At 39.6% G+C, this 16810-nt stretch overlaps 2 protein-coding genes across 2 annotated transcripts in view; one reads left to right on the top strand and one right to left on the bottom strand.

The window, feature by feature from the left end:
* Positions 1–2712: 2712 nt before the first annotated feature.
* On the top strand, positions 2713–8715 carry ndufa5 (NADH:ubiquinone oxidoreductase subunit A5). The gene is made up of 5 exons (XM_041964411.1): positions 2713–2772; positions 4128–4172; positions 4374–4490; positions 5965–6030; positions 6412–8715. Exons 1-5 carry the CDS (start codon positions 2752–2754, stop codon positions 6511–6513), a joined length of 351 nt encoding a protein of 116 aa, XP_041820345.1. The 5' UTR covers positions 2713–2751; the 3' UTR covers positions 6514–8715.
* cog5 (component of oligomeric golgi complex 5) overlaps positions 5360–16810 on the bottom strand; it is a 65326-nt gene continuing 53875 nt past the window's right edge. Inside the window, exons 12-22 of the mRNA XM_041964408.1 lie at positions 16195–16399; positions 15622–15783; positions 15227–15326; positions 14467–14577; positions 10753–10809; positions 10187–10290; positions 8954–9191; positions 8743–8819; positions 7730–7856; positions 7450–7529; positions 5360–7183 (exon numbers count right to left, since the gene is read on the bottom strand). Of these exons, the coding sequence (XP_041820342.1) occupies positions 7057–7183; positions 7450–7529; positions 7730–7856; positions 8743–8819; positions 8954–9191; positions 10187–10290; positions 10753–10809; positions 14467–14577; positions 15227–15326; positions 15622–15783; positions 16195–16399 (1388 nt within the window). The 3' untranslated portion in view covers positions 5360–7056. The remainder of the gene's footprint in view (positions 7184–7449; positions 7530–7729; positions 7857–8742; positions 8820–8953; positions 9192–10186; positions 10291–10752; positions 10810–14466; positions 14578–15226; positions 15327–15621; positions 15784–16194; positions 16400–16810) is intronic.

Here is a 16810-nt window from a genome sequence, read left to right as displayed (position 1 = left end):
AACTTCCACCTGGAAAAACTGATATGTACTGTCCAGTGGCAAATCTCTTTTCTTACAGCTTTGGAAACCTTTTGGACAATCACCTCAGTCCTCTGAAATGAATGAAATGAAAACATGCAAAGTTGCTCCTCAGAGCTTGTAAAGAACTGAAAATATATGATGACTTTAAGCAACTATGAAATAAAGAATTCTTATTACTGTATTATTATTTTATTATTTTCTTTATTTATTTACTTATTCTTTATTTTATTTTTCTCTCATTTATGTTACTTTACTCGATTTTATCTCTATTTTGAGTTATCTGTACCTAACATGCCTCGTATATCTAACGTTGTTCATTGTTATATATGGTAAACGGTAAATGGACTGTATTTAAAGAGCGCCTTTCTAGCCTAGGCACTCATGAACGCTCCTTCCTATCTTTCCTTGACCACATGACGTTCTCCATCGAGGTCCATCCGGACTTCAGGTGAATTTGGGTCTCAGATGTACTTCAGGTGAAGTCTGGATGCTCTGGAAAAACTGAAATTCGGTTAATAGCAACTGAAATTTGTGAGGCATTTTTTAAAAATAAGGAGGTGTCATCTGCCAGTTGGCTGATGATGATTCCCGTCTGCTATAGTTATCCCTTTGATGGGGCTCACATTTACTGAGATTCAGGTGAAGTCCGGATGCTCTGGAAAAACTGAAATTCGGTTAATAGCAACTGAAATTTGTGAGGCATTTTTTAAAAATAATGAGGTGTCATCTGCCAGTTGGCTGATGATGATTCCCGTCTGCTATAGTTATCCCTTTGATGGTGCTTTGTTTAAAGTCAGAGAGCAACTGGGCATATATCAGAATTAAATATGGTGATACAGGACAACCCTGCCTGATTCCACAAAATAAATCAAAACGTGGAGAAGTACCTGTGTGCATTTTAATTGAAAGGTTTGCTTTCTTATACATGGTTTCTACTGCTGAAAAAAAAAAAGTATTTACCAAAGCCAAATCTCTGTAGAGCCTGGAACATGAATTTATGTTCAATCATGTCAAACGCTTTGCGAAAGTCTAGAAATAAAATAAAGCTGTCATCAGGGCAGTATTCAGCATCATCAATAAGATCCATATGTTATGTGATTTGTGGTTTGTATGCCCTTCATGAATCCTGTTTGTGTTTCATCAATAATGTCATCCAGTACTACGTTAAGTCTTTTGGCAAAGATTCCAGCTAAGATCTTATAATCATTGTTAAGGAGACAGATTGGTCTCCAGTTATCAATGCAGAGTGAGTCCTTATTAGGTTTAGGGATAAGTGTTAAAAGCCCTTGATATAAGGTCGGAGGAAGAGTCTGGTTATGGATGCTTTCGGTGAATACAGCATGGAGGAAGGGGGCAAGTTTGTCACAAAATGTTATGTAAAATTCAGATGTCAAACCGTCAGTTCCAGGAGATTGATTTAATTTAAGTTGCTGAGTGGCCACTCTGACTTCTACTACGGTTACTTGATTTTAATCATATTGTGATTTATACAAGTTTTTATAAAACATCGAGCAGTGGTTGAATTTCTTTTGTGGATCATCTGTGACAGCTCCATCTATACTAAGTTTCTGTATGCAGTTCGCTCTGCCGCGTGACTTTTCTAACCTAAAAAATATGCTGTGTTTTGCTCCCCTTCTTCCAGCCATTGCTTTCTGGATCTCACATAAGCTCCTTCTGCTTTAACTATGTAGATTTCGTCCAGCTTGAGCTGCTGCTCAATTAGTTCTTGTTTTTCATGTTCTGTTAGACTGTCAGGCATACATTGAGTGAGAGTGGCAATTTTGGTGATTACTTTTGTTTCTTCTTCCTTTCTAAGTTTGGATAGGGAGGATCCATGCTGTCTGAATTTCGCTATCTCGAACTTCATTTTTTTTGGAAAAATTTCTCATTCAGCGCCCTCTGCCAGTAACATTTTATTAGAAAGTAATTTTTTTCTGTAACTGTTTTATGTTTTAAGACCGAGTTGTTGAGTTTCCAGTACAAATTCCTGTAGGTACTGGCATTGGGTTTAAAGTTAATTTGAAGATTAATAGTCTCATGATCTGTGAGCGTCAGAATGTTTACATGGATATTATTTTCATCCAGACTGCTTGAGATTAACCAGTAGTCGTATCATCTGCAGGTACCGGTTTTATTGGCCCACGTATAGGATTTAGTATTTGGATTCTTTTTTCTCCAGATATCTACAAGTTGAAATTCCTGCATAAATGAGATACATTGGGAAGAGAATTTGTTCTATTTTTTGGGGGTCGTCTACCGTAACATTAAAATCACCACCAACAACAAACAGCAAGTTTGGATATTTAGATAACCAGGATGTAAACCTTGAACCCAGAGTGTCAAACAGGAAGTCATTATCAGTTTTTGTATTATAACTATATACATTGGCCAGAAGGACTATAATGTCATCAAATTTAATGATTAGTCTCAGAAATCTACCATTTGCGTCATTCTCAGAATGTAATACAGTGCCTTCAAATTTATTTTTCAGGGAGGTTGCTCCTGCTGATCTTTCTGAGCCATGTGAAAACCATAAGTCATTTCCCCACTGATTTTTTCAAAATTTAGTATCATCTATGGTTGAGTGTGATTCTTGTAGGCAACAGAAATCTGACTTTTGCTGTTTGATGAACAGAGCCCGTTTATGTCTATGACCCGTACCGCCCCGGGAAACTGACGTCATAACTAGTGGCCGGAAATCGCTGACAACAGATTTGTCCGCAGAAAAGAATGGCTGGGCTGCTGAAAAAGGTACGAGTAGAGGTCATGTTTTGTTTTAGCGATAGAAAGAAACGCGCCAAGGATGCAGTACCAACTGATTCAACGTTGTTTGCACTACAGTATCTGACGTAGCAGAGCCCTGGTTGATTTGCATTTGCGCAGTTTACAGGTCAAGCGAAATGTGTGCTGTGTTGGCTAACATGACTTAATAGCTAGCTTGCTAGTCCAGCTAGGTAGGTTAACTAATGCTGCTTTCCAGATAACTCGGAACTCGAAAACGTCCGACCTTTGCCAGTATTTACCATGTTGAGCCTTAAATTTTTATGTGTGTCTAAAGGTAATACTTGTCCTTCATTTTATTTATTTCTCATCTTGTACATTTCATTCAATATTGTCAGCATGGACTACTTTCTAAATATGAAAATGCCGTAAAATGGCGCTGTTACCTCAGGTGTCGATTATATATGTAAGCAGGCTGCGCTGTTGTCAGTTTAATTGTGTGTAAACTTTCCTGTTTCAGTGTTCATTCTGTGTGTTTGTGTATTTCTAAACTTTGAATGTCTTAAAACGTAATTATATGGTAATACAAGATCTATACATTTCTGTTGTTTTCTGTGAAGGTGACTTACCTGGACAAAACTGCAATTCGCCCCACTAACGTCAACTATTGGAAAAATTAAAATAGAAAATGTCCAGTTGATCTGTTTTCAATTAATTCCGTCTAAAAGATCGTGCTCATCAGTTATTAGCACACATTTGGGTCTCAGATGTAAAAAACATTAACGATTCTATATCATTATGGTGGCATGGGTCAAGGAAAAAAACAATTAAATTGTGGAGTTGATGCACTAATTATTTTTTTACTTTCATTAACATTGCAAGGTAGGGCACTGGCAGAATAAATGCCTTTATATTAAAATCCAGTAGATAATAAAACAAAAATAAAACATAGAAACAAAACAGAGCCAATGTAGAAATACTTTGATAAAATAAGATAAAACTTTATTAATCCTAAACCGGGGAAACTCGGGATGACTCCCTATCATGATCCACATTTTATAGGTATGAGCTTTGGGGTAGCATGTAGTTGCTTGAACTTCATACAGGAAGCAGTTGTTACCAAGCACTTGGGAATAGCCGTTTCAAACAATTGAAAATAGATTATTGACCTCTTCTGCACATGGTTCAAACAGACAAAAACTACCTTTACACTATAAGATGGAAGTTGTCAATTGATAGTAATACTACATTAAGATTTGCCAATAAATCAGGTAGTCATGGCAAACTTAATAAAGAAGTGCTGTTCAGAATCAAGTTTGAACATGATAAAATGAAGAAGTAAGTGAGTCAGACTTATCAAATGTCCTTCTGCTGTTCTCTTACAGACGACTGGCCTGGTTGGCCTAGCAGTGTCCCACAATCCACATGAGGTGAGCACTAGACAGCGAACACACCACACGGAAGTCCAGCAGTGTGCACTGTATAGTCATACTGCAGACTTATGAGAGATACATTTTGATCACATGATGGGAGTTACTGATCCAACAAAAAAAGTTCATCATGGCTCATTGACATACAAAGCTGCAGGGGAGTTGGTAGCCTCTGTTCATTCTACTCTGGTCTTCTCTCAGCGTCTGAGGATTCTGTACTCAAAGATCCTTGCATCACTGCAGACCATGCCACAGGACGCAGCATACAGGAAGTACACAGAGCAGCTGGTCAACGAGAGGTTCAACCATGTCAAAACGGTAAGTAAGTAAATCCCTTGTGGATAGGACAGGGGATGCAACAACTTCAACTTGGTGTTGCTCCCCCTGGACCTGACATCTGTGAGCCTGAGTAAATGCTATCATTTATCATAGCTGGTTATATTCACATAAGACAGCAGGGTCTTAATTACAAGCAAGATCATCAGAACCAAGAGATAATTTGATTATAGTGGTAGAAAAGTTACTGAATATAATCACGACTATAATAAAATTAGAGGCTTTAGAAATAGTACGACCAAATATCCGAAAAAGTTGGGACAACGTATAAAATGTTAACAGAATGTGATGATCACAAAGCATAAAGACAATATATCATGTTGAAACTGAGAACTTTCATTGTTTATCAAAATTATTTCTTCATTTAGAATTTGATGCAAACAACACGTTTCAAAAAAGTGGGGACAGAGTCAGACTTGGAGGTGCTGATTCTCATCCCAGCCGCTTCGCACTCGGCTGCAAGCTGCTCCAACACATGCTGGAGGTCCTGATTCGAAGAAGCCAACAGGACAACATCATGTGCAAAAAGCAGAGATGAGATCCTGTGGTCCCCAAACCAGACTCCCTCCGGCCCTTGGCTGCGCCTTGAAATTCTGTCCAATAAAATAATGAACAGAACCGGTGACAATAGGCAGCCCTGCCAGAGTCCAACATGCACTGGGAACAAGTCTGACTTACTGTCGGCAATACGAACGTCTTCTTAAATACATATGTTCTGTTCAGGCTTGAGTGTTTGTGCTTTTTTGTTTTATGATCAACAAACTAGTCAAATCCAGTCAGCACTGTAGTTGGTTGTGATTTAGCTTTCGTTTGTGAAAACTGTCCAGCAGTCGGTGGTCGGAGCTAGCTTGTTGGGTTTCTTGTTGGGTAATTACTGTTTTTTTTTTTTTTTAAACCAGGAAAACCCATTAAATCCGACAAATTTAAGTCTCTGTAGTCAAAATGTCTGGTGAAAATAATTATAACATGATCGAAGTTAATAACGTAAATAATTAGAAGTTAGATGTGAAAATATTCCGACTTTGCATGCTGTTTTCTCCCTGCTGAGAGGGGTTGGCTCATGAAACTCCGAATTCAGTCAATGCATTTCTCACCTTAAATGTTTTCAGAAACATATTTAGTGTGATGTTAGCTGTAATACGGTAAAGTTTTTGACCAGGCCATCGCTTTTTCCTACTTGAAAACAGACCATCCAAAACCAGTCACCACCCCTGTCAGGACTGTGTAGAAATGATGAGGCAGTGTTTCAAGTTATCTTGTTGGCCAGTAGTCAGAGTGCAGGTTTTCATCCAGTCATCTGAAGTTACTTTGCAGCAAGTTCCCTTTGTTTGTTTTTTTTTTAAGATGGCTCACTTTTAACCAAGGTAGATCACAAACAGAAGCTGAACTAAACTGACTAACCCCTAGTCATGCTCTCTTGTTCTTATGATCAATCAATGTATGTCTGACTTCATAGGAGCCTGATGTTGAGAAGCTTGAGACCAAGATAAACTGTGGCCAGATCGAAGAAGTAATTTTCCAGGTATGTAATTGACTCTGTATTTCCCTACAGTGTCTTCACATAGTAATGTGTACATGTGCGTATTTATGTGTGTGTATTCATGTGTATAGTTGTTTAATAAGAACATAAGGAATGTTTTGGCTCAGGAAAACTGTTGACAACAACAGTTGTCAGCAGTAACAAATAAATCATTACTTAGATTATCAAAATTCCAGTTAAAAATTTGGATGTTGGAGTAGCATAATGCTCATCCTGTATTAAATCTTTGGAGTTGTACCAGCCTATTGGCTCTGACTTCATCCTTCAGTAACACACTTGAGAGTGGTATCAATCTCATCCCACTCTCAGAAAAAGAGCTGTTATTCATGAGATAACTTAAGTGTTACTGAATGCTGTGTGCAGGCGGAGTGTGAGCTGGCTCTGTCCAGGAAGATGTTGGAGTGGAAACCATGGGAACCGCTAGTAGAGGAGCCTCCTACCAACCAGTGGAAATGGCCTATCTGAATACATCTGTGTATACTGCTATGTCGTACTGTGTGTGTGTGTTCCATCCTTCTGCTTCTTATGAAGTATTGTACAAATACAAGACCTGCAGCTATTTCCCCGTTTATTCTAGAGTGTCATTGTTGAACTTATCACAGAATAAGAACTACTATATATATACACCATTAAATGAGCCAGTTACATTTTTATAGCTGCACCAGGAGAAAGCTGAATGCAAATCACTGGTCTGTAGATTTAGGAAAAAAAAAACTTTTTTTGGTTCAATTAAGAATACCACAGTTGGTGTCGCTATAAGTAAAACCTTCAAAATCAAATATCCGATGTATCCCTCACAACACAGTACATTGATTAAGTCAGAATAGTAAAAATAAGTCAGTTTTTAGCTGGAATGCAGCTGCTGTAGTCATACATAATAAAGGAGGCATTATGTATTATGCTAGAGCGAAATCGGATCAACAAAAAACATCTCTGCCATCACACACTGTTGTCATACAGAAGGTTATGACCACTGTTCAGACACCATCTGCAGCTGTGTCATCCTCCTCAGGCTCTGACCTCCTGTAAGCCACTGGTGGCTCTCTGTAACAGCTGGAGCATGATGGGATATATGGGAGCAAACTCCTTCCCCTGCCGAGCCCTCACTGACTGCACGTAGGCCTCCAGAGTGCCCCTTAGATGAGAACATAGATGAAACATTTCAGTTACACCGCATGGTTCTATCAGCAGGTTTCAGTGAGTAATTATTTACAATGTACAGCTTGTATTGACACAACAGTGACTATCTCTTTTCAATTTAGAGAATGGACAGAGGAAAAAATGCTCAAGTTTACCATAAAGTGAACAACCAGTTCAGGTAAATGCTGTTGTGTGTATTTTGATTGGAAGAGTCAGCATGCTGATTTATGAAAGGAATAAGCAAACATAATAAAATATCACCTGAGGAGAGTGAGCCTGTCTCTCTCAGAGGGATGATCGTCCAGCCACTGGGAGTAACGGGCAATGGACCACTCTGCTCTCTGTGGGGGAGAATGCTCTTTTAGTTGCTATCTTGATATACACTGAAAAGTCAACACTTTTCTCTTGTGATTCATATAGATACTTGAAATCAAAGATGCAGATTGATGTCTGTTTCTACACAGACTTAGTGTACATCCTTACTGTGTGTTAAGTATTATAAACAAGACAAGATCACAATAAAATTGGTGTGTGTACAGGCCTGGTGAGGTGACTTGAGCTCAGATGGGGCTCTGGTGAGGAGGAAGTGCAGCAGAGTGCTGTAGGGGATCAGGTCACCCACTGCTGGACTGCTGGCTATCATCTCGCTGGTCTGAAACAGCAGTGGCCTTGAACACAAAACACACAATAGAATGTGTATACTCTATACTGGACACAATCAGGCTTAAAGGACCATCAAAATATGTCTTAATATATTTTGTATCATCAGCTAAAAATAATATAAAGTTTATATTGCTCCTAAACTTTTTCCACAACATCAGTGTTTAGATTGATTTCCTTCCTTCCAGGCAAGCAGTGGTTTCAGTCCATTTCAGTTATTAAATGATGTTTGAGGTTGCAAAGTGCAACCAACTGAATACTCAGCTCTATCTCCCCTACAGTGGCTGCTTAAAACAGGAAAGGCCCTCTGTAAGGTCAGTGTTTGGTCTGTCTTGTTCTTGGCTACTGTAGAAACATGGCATTGCAACGTGGAAAAACTCCGTGGAAGACGACATGCTCCCTCTGTAAATATAAAGGGCTTATTCTATAACAACAGTAATCTTGTAATAATCCAAAGAAGTACCAAATTCATCTCAGATAAAAGACTTTCCTTGAACACAGCAATTACTGAATAGAATGAATTGACACCATTGGTTGTCAGTGAGGTACAGTGGGAAAACAATCTAAAAACTTATGATACATTTGGTCAACATGGCAAATGACCTGTAGATACCAGGAAAAAAATTGTGCTATCTTTAGCGATTTAAACACCAATCTTAAATGCTCAGTTTACCTAAACTGCCAGCTCAAAGTTCTGCTGTTTATCTGCTATAATGTGAATGTGGTTTGAGTTAGATGAACTGACCCTCACTTCCGACTAGCCCCTGCTCAAAACAAAATATTTCTACTTAAAAATGATGATGAAAATCACCCCTGATCCTGGTTACAATAAAATCAAAGAGTACAAATGACGAGTGATGAGTGTTGATCCTTATAATACATGAGCATACACACCTGAAGGAGCGCAGCATTCTGTAAGGTTTCCCCAAATCAGACACTCTCCTACACAGAGGAGCAACTGCCATTTCCATCTGAAACACACACCCACCACAGTAAACAAACAAACACTTCAGTCAGGTGAATGACCTTAGCATTGCTGAATCTGTCAATGGAAACAAAGACCCTTAAACTGGCCTGTGAGCAGTCTGAAACTGTTCCCCCTCACCTGTGCAAAGTCTGCAGCCAGCCTCATCTTGCCACCCTCTCCCAGTGGGCGCAGCAGGCTGGTGTGGCGGATGAACAGCTCGATGGCTCTCTGAGCAATGGATTCTGTGCTCTCATAGATGAAGTCCAAACACTGGAAATGTCGAAAGTAGTCAGCCATCACTCTGGAGATGAATCCCTGCAGCTCCCTCATGTAGAGAGAGCATGGAACGTCTGGCTTATCAGGGCTGGATAGAGGCCTGCAACACACAAACACACTAACTTGTTTCTATGAAAAATTACCTTCTCTAGATTTTTCTTTAAATAATGAAACCCAAATAAAAGGCAGTACATTTTAAATGACACTCGCTAATGATGAGTCAATACTGAATTGAGCTAAATTGTAGCTGCAGGACAGTGTTTTGCAGCTTCCTGCAGAGGCTTAGCTTGATGTGTGTTAGTCTGAATAAAGTTGACTGATTTTACAGCCTACTGCAAATTCAGCTGGTATGAATTTTCAAGTCTGCAGCTTTAAGAACAGTGTATTCTATGAGTATACTAGACATTAAAATTTGGTTAGATTTATTAACCAACATTAGGTTAATATATACAGTTTTACCTTATAGTGAGGCTGGAACCTGAATATATGAATGCCAATATTAAAATTCCATTTTTGTTTCAAAGGAACAATTGTAGAGTCATTTTATCTTCCAGTTTGGAATAGAGAAAACAGTGTTAATAAGGAATGAACACATTTGCTGAACCCCTCATCTTGCATTGACATTTTTCACTGAGAGGCCCAGGAGCAGTATCGTTGCCATGTTTCAATGCTAGTACTGATAAGATACTCGATCCTAAACACTTTTTAAAAAAAATAATATTTAGAGAAGTACAAATTTTTTTAAACAAAACCTATTCATGACATAAAATAAGCTGTACATGAATATTGACAAATTGTTTGAAATTGAGTAAATTCATTGAAGTGGTGGAAAATCCTATTATGTCATCACTTGACCCAAGTCTGTTGTTTTGAGAGTGAGAAGTGGAGCTAGACTGATATATCGGCCAATTAGCTGATTAAATATATCATTATCACTGTAACTGTCGCCCGATAAATAACAAGAAATGTCAGTATAGAAGCCAAGGAAGTTTTAAGCTTTGATATAAATTATTTATTCCTCAAGTCAAAACACAGGGTCCTGAAATGGTTCTCTGAAAACGTTTCTGCAACAGAAACAGGCTAAATGTTACTTACCCAGAAAAGTCTTCTTGGTGTAGCGTGATGATGATGGCCTCTATGGAGTCACTCACTGACTGCAGGAGAGGCTGCACTGCATTGCTCATCAGGGCCCGCACTCCCTGAATCAGAAACAAACAAACTCAAAAAAACAAAAAAAAAAAAATAGGAGGACAGAAAACGAGCAAGCCTAACTCTAAATCCAAACCTGACAAGAGGTACTGGACATCCACAAAGTCCAAATCACATGAAATTTAATATTCATTACCTGTGCTTTAAGGGTACCCTGTTGCCATAGCAACTTGTGTATTCATGTGTACTCATGACATAGGCATGTTATCAGCTATGTGGATGTGTGTGTAGTGATAAGAGCACCATCTTTTCTCTGTTCAATCTCCCCCAACATCAACTGAAATGAAATACCTAATCCACTAGATTGTTTGCACCTTTAATGTAACACACACACACACACCAGGGCTAAATACCCAAACAGAAGAAAAATAGAAAAATACATAATAATACAATTTCTATTTAAATAATATAAGTATATAATACATGAATTAAAAAGCAGTTTGCTTTGATACCTCCAAAGACGAAGAGAGGGCCTCTGCAGCTGGACATGACCCCAATCCTGAAGTAATCTGCAAATAAAGACCAGAGGAAGCCAAAGATTAACAGCAGTAAAACATAATAAGACACATATATTCGTTCGCTTTGGCGCCGTCCCAGGTGGCAGCCTGTAGCAGCAGCTCCCGTCGTGTTTTTTAAGTTTCGTTTATTTGTCCGTTTCGTTCTTTTTTCTGTTTTCCTGATCAATCACAACCTGTTTGTTAGAGTTGTGACAATGGCTGGACTTAACTTTGCTACCCTTCTCAGCGTTTTTCTTCTACTTTCCCTACTCTTTGTAACTGGGAACTTTGCCGACGGCAGCAGTGGGAGCATTGTTTACATGTGCGAACAGCTGATTGCGCTGTGTAGACCCGTGCTGCTGCCCGGAGACAGACCTGTGGTATATATATACATCTTTAACTGAGGAAGGTAATCACACTTCACCCTAACTACTTTTCCTTTTATCCCTCTTTAATTTAGTTCATTTCACGTATGTGTCTGTGTGTTCACATAACATCTTTGTGCAATAGAAAGGTAGAAGTCCAATCGTACACAAAGCTAGAAAACAGATCCCTTTCAGATATGCACCTCGTTATGTAATTTTTAGGGGAAATTTAAAATGTCTGAGGGAATATAAAAATAAGATGGCAATGTGAACTATGAAACACTTAATTAGCCAGTTTAAGTTGTTGAGAAGATTCCTCTCAGATCCAATCAGTCTGTAAAGATACGTATTTCCCCGCAGCAGTCGTTGGTGATAATTAAGTTCAAATTGAAAACTAAAAACAGACTTGAAATGAAAAATGCTAATTAGAAAGAGACAGTGAAAATTAAAATGCAAAAACTTAAATAGAAGTACTTAAACTAAAAGGTTAAATTGTAAAGATGAGATTGAAAATACCACTGGAAATATGAAAAGGGAAAGGGGAAAGCCAAATATGAAACTCAAAATGGGTTGTACTAGATCCAAGATTGCACTGCGGATGGCTGCTTTGGTGCTGCGCTCTCTTGTACTTCCTTTGGTTTTGTTTAGTTAGTCGCGTTGTGAGCGGTCCCTCTCCAATACAATGCAGACAGGAAGAACCGTTTAACATCAGTAAATCCACTGGGCAGACTTTTTCTCCACTTTTCACTGAGCTGGAAAGTTTTTCTGAACTTGTTGGAGGAGCAGCAGCTCCGTATCAGATTCGTAAGGAGATGCAGACAGGAGGAGCAAACCAGATGAGACTGTCCTCCCCCATTTCTGTGTCATATTCTAGTACCTCATTAACCTTAGCTTACGTCTGGAGAAGGTCCCAGTGTTGTGGAAGACATCCTGCCTAGTTCCTGTACCTAAGAAGTCCTGCCCCAGTGCTGCCAGTGACTACAGGCTGGTAGTACTGACTCACACATGATAAAGGCTTTTAAAAGACTGGTCCTGGTTTCCTTCCAGCCACTGGCCAAGCCCTCATTGGACCCCCTCGAGTTTGCCTACCAGCCGAATGTCAGAGTGAATGATGCCATCATATACCTGCTCCACTTTGCCTACACCCACTTGGACAGGCCAGGCAGTGCAACCAGAATTGTGTTCTTTTCCAGGGCCTTGAACACAACTCTGCCTGCACTACTGAGGAAGAAGATAAATGTCATGCATGTGGATGCTCCTCTGGTGTCCTGGATTATGGACTACTTGATAGGATGCCCCAAGCATGTGCACACAAGGTCTCTGAGGACTCTTCATTAGAGCCCTGCGCGGGACAGAAGGACAGATACCTGGGTGTCCACCTGAACAGCAAACTGGACTGAGCCAGGAGTTCTGCGGCTCTCTATAAAAAGGGCCAGATTAGGCAGAGGAGGCTCCAGTGGTTCAATGTCTGCACGATGCTACGGATGTTTATGAGTCTGTGGTGGCTACCATCTTTTTCTAAGCTGTAGTCTGCTGAGGAAGAAGCCTGAGGGTGGCTGACACCAATAGACTCAACAAACTGATTCAAAAGGTCAGGCCAGTCCTGGGGGTGGAGCTGGACTCTCTGCACATAGTCACAGAGAGAAGGATGTTGTCAAAACTCATCTGCATCATGGGGGTCTCCCACCCTCTTTGTCGCATTCTTGTCAGCCAGAGGAGGACATTCAGACAAAGCCTCAGAGTGACCAAGTGCTCCACGGAACGCAACAGGAGGTCCGTCCTTCTGGTGGTACATTCAACTACATGAGTCCTGCTGAAGTAGAAATTATACCTTTTATTACTAATTTCAGCATTATTCTACTATATTGTACATTTAAGGCTCTACAACATCTGGCTGACCAGACACATCCAGACCCCCCGCTTGGGGACTTCAACAAATTGCCACAATAGCACATTAAGTGTCCTGCAAGGGACAGTAATACACTAGACCACTGCTACACAATATTAAAGGACGCCAACATGGGACTGGACTACATCCTGCAACACCTCGACTACCCAGAGACAGATGCAAGATCTTCTTTTGTAGACTTCAGCTCTGTATTCAACACATGATCATCCTAGACATCATCCACTCCAAATAGAAACTGGGAAACCTAAAATTAAAAATGCCAAATGTTAATGTGCAAATGACAAAAAAAAAAGGTTTTGTTTACCTTTGTGGCTCCAGGGGAAGATGTAGGAAGTTGTAGGAGAGATGTAAGGATTTAATGTTTAGGACACTGGAGGACGAATATCTGTCATCACCAGATTTGTCAAATGGTGTGGACTGAACCACCTGCACATAAGCGCAGCAAGACAAAGGAGATGGTGACAGACTTCTGCAGGAAGGTGCTACAGACTGCACCAGCGAACATCCAGGCTTTGGATATTGAGATTGTGGGTGAGTACAAATACCTAGGTGTTCACCTCCATCACAAACTGGGCTGGGCTAACAACACATATGCCCTGAACAATAAGGGCCAAAGTCAACTACATCTGCTGAGAAGACTGAGGTCCTTTGGAGTGTGTAGGACACTGTTAAGGACATTTTATGACGCTGTGGTGGCATCTGCAGTCTTCTATGCAGTGGTCTGTGGGGTTGTGGGAGCTCTGAGAAGGACAGAAAAAGACTGAAAATGGTCAGGAGAGCTGACTCTGTCCTAGACTGCCCTCTGGACATCATCGAGGAGGTGGGTGAGGGAGGATGTTAGCCAAGTAGACATCAATCATGGACAACCCCTCTCACCCCTTGCAAGAGACAGTAGGGGCCTGAAGCAACTCCTTTAGCAACGGACTGCTGAAATCACTGCTACCACAGGTCCTTTTATTTCAATGGCTGTCAGACTGTTAAACTCCTACATCATTTAACATAGCACTGTGTTGATGTTGTTTCATATCACAACATCAGAAACCTGTTTGCTTATTTATTTATTTGCTCGTATCCACTGTGTCTGTGCAAATATCTTGTGCAATATTTAATATTTTTCACTGCGCTTATATATTTTTTCGACTGTGTTATATTTTTTTCTACTGTGCAATAGTACAAAACACTGTATATTATTATCCATATCTTACCATGTGCAATTCAAAAAAATTCCATTGGCAATATTATTTTTATACTATTTTTGTAAATAATGTACATATATAGCTGATTTCATTTTGTAAAATACAATTTTTTAAAAATTGCTGCCTATAACATCTTAATTCCCCTGGCATGGGATCAATAAAGTTCCATCTTATCGTAACAATAAAAAAAGCCTCCTACCTTTGAGACGCCCTGCTGCAGATGGTAGAGGGAGTTGACCACAGCAACGTTCCTCCTCTGGCCCTCTGTTAATGGACCAATGACCTGACTGGCATCACCCTGAGTACACAACTGCAGACAGAGGGAGGTATGACTGATTGACAAGTAAACCTGGACAAACAGACACACAGGGAGGCAGTGCATGGCATATCGACAGGATATACACAGCAGAACCATTTGTACTAAATCACAGTTGTTTTTTGTTATACTGATAGTTACTATAGTTTATCTATCCATTAGGGCTGGTGATTGACGACATTTTTTTCAGTTTCATTAAATTCAATTTGGCTTCCAATGATTCTGAAAATGAGATAATTAAGATTAAATAATAACTTAATCCTTTTTGCAATGATGTTCTTGTTTTTTCTTGTATGATAAATCTAGCACACCCCTTTCCTTAACCATTTTGCCCTTGCCTAAAAGCCCAAACTTACTCTCAGCCAGGTTGTGGCATATTTAGCCACTTTCAAGCCAAGACAGCCGAAAGAAAGATAGAACTAATTCAGCTGTTAGACAGGAAGATACAGTATCACATGTGAAGCCCACGCACACATACTTGTCACATGGTTGTTACATGACATATAAATAAGCTAGAGAGCTGAAGCATATGACAGTTTGCAGTGCTATCAACATGTGTACGTATTTTTGTTGTGCTACATGGTTTGTTCAGAACATAGAAATAAAAGTGACAACAGAAACACACAGACATTGCTGTACACACCAGCTGTTCTGACTTGACACAGAAGAGTTGTACAGTCTTGGCAGCATTCTTTGCCACAGCCAGAGAAAGGTTTGGATCGACTGATGCTACATTCAGCTCACTGTAAACAAATAAACAAGACAGATTTTCCATTCCATTAAGATAATTTAGGTTGTTAAACTGTAGTGTAGGTGGATAATGATATCAATAGTGATTCATTCCATCTGTTTTTTAAGAATGAGTAACAAATATGCATGTATCTGATGGTTAGGGAGAAACTGACGACACACATCCAGCAACTGAAATGCCTTGTGGGATAAATCAATAGCATTCAGACATAATGGCACACTGCAACCAACAAGAAGTGGCAGAGGCAGCAATGAATGATTTTGTCACTGTAACTGTTAATTACTTGCCTGCTGATGGTCTTGATGATGCTGTCCAGCTCATCATTAGGGGGCGGATTGCGGCCACTCATAGGAAACACAAGGTTGATAGGATCAAACAGGCGAGAGAGGGACTTGGAGAGGTAGGCTGCCTCATACGGCTGCAAAGAGTTCTTCAGAGCCTTCTCTGGGCTTTATGCACACAAATAGATGGATACGAAAACATACACAATTGATATGTTCAAATGATATTTACAGACAAGAAATGTTTGAAAAACCATCATTAGTAACATGGTTACGGTAGCTTTGCAGATAGAGACATTCACTGCTCCTTTCTCTCTTTCACTACAAGCTATTTTAATGACCCAACATTTTGACTTTACAAAAACTAAAACCAGACCAAAATAGACTGTGTTGCAAGAGAAATAGCTCACAAAATTAACATTAGAAGTGCTTGTTCATTTGTAACTGAACTTGTAATTAAAGTGTTAATCTAAACAAACAAAATACAAATACAGTATGATCCAAAATAAACTTTTCCACCAGGGGGTGTCATCACACCCTCAAGTGACTTTGACTGTGTTACTGTCTGTGTCTTCTCACTTGTAGTCCTGTTTGCAATGAATGAAGAGATCTTGACTGTCTGTCTCTGTGGCGGTGATGTCGAGAGATGGATCCACCCCTCCGCTGCTTGTTAGCACTCCTTGCAGGGTAGCACTGTACTGCTGCAGGCGGCGCCACAGCTCATTGTACAGCCGCAACAACTTAGGATACTCTCCTTCAAATGCCTGCTTCAGGAAAGACGAGGCTAGACAGAGATAAAAAAGAGACACAGGCAGCACAGACAGTGAGGAAACATTTTTTTTTTTACATATGATAATTGAGTTAAGCATTGAGTAAGCTTAGTCAGACAGAAAGAATGGTGTCTTATTTAGTTTTTTACAGCTGTAACAGAACATTTTAAACCTCTGACTGTATCTTATCATATAGCCACTAGACAATTTCTCATGAAGGATAGCCCCCTCATTCAATTTACAAACAAAATTAATAGTAAATTGTGGACCAGTCAAAAAGTACAAACTTTTGTGTGTGTGTGTGTGTGTATTTGTGTGTGTGTGTGTGTGTGTGTATATATATATATATATATATATATATATATAGAGAGAGAGAGAGAGAATAAATTGCACAAATGTAATGATGAAGTATATGTTGACATAAG

The sequence above is a fragment of the Chelmon rostratus genome, chromosome 22, assembly GCF_017976325.1.
Source record: "Chelmon rostratus isolate fCheRos1 chromosome 22, fCheRos1.pri, whole genome shotgun sequence".
NCBI classification, from domain to species: domain Eukaryota; kingdom Metazoa; phylum Chordata; class Actinopteri; order Chaetodontiformes; family Chaetodontidae; genus Chelmon; species Chelmon rostratus.
Note: the sequence above shows the minus strand (reverse complement) of the source record. Positions and strands in the feature narration are given on the sequence as shown.

Bases quoted from the DNA above. Each gene is read 5' to 3' on its own strand.
- ndufa5 (XM_041964411.1), top strand. From the start codon at position 2,752: ATGGCTGGGCTGCTGAAAAAG. The intron at 4,173-4,373 runs GTGAGCACTAGA...GTCTTCTCTCAG, and splicing joins TGTCCCACAATCCACATGAG to CGTCTGAGGATTCTGTACTC. The intron at 6,031-6,411 runs GTATGTAATTGA...TGCTGTGTGCAG, and splicing joins TCGAAGAAGTAATTTTCCAG to GCGGAGTGTGAGCTGGCTCT.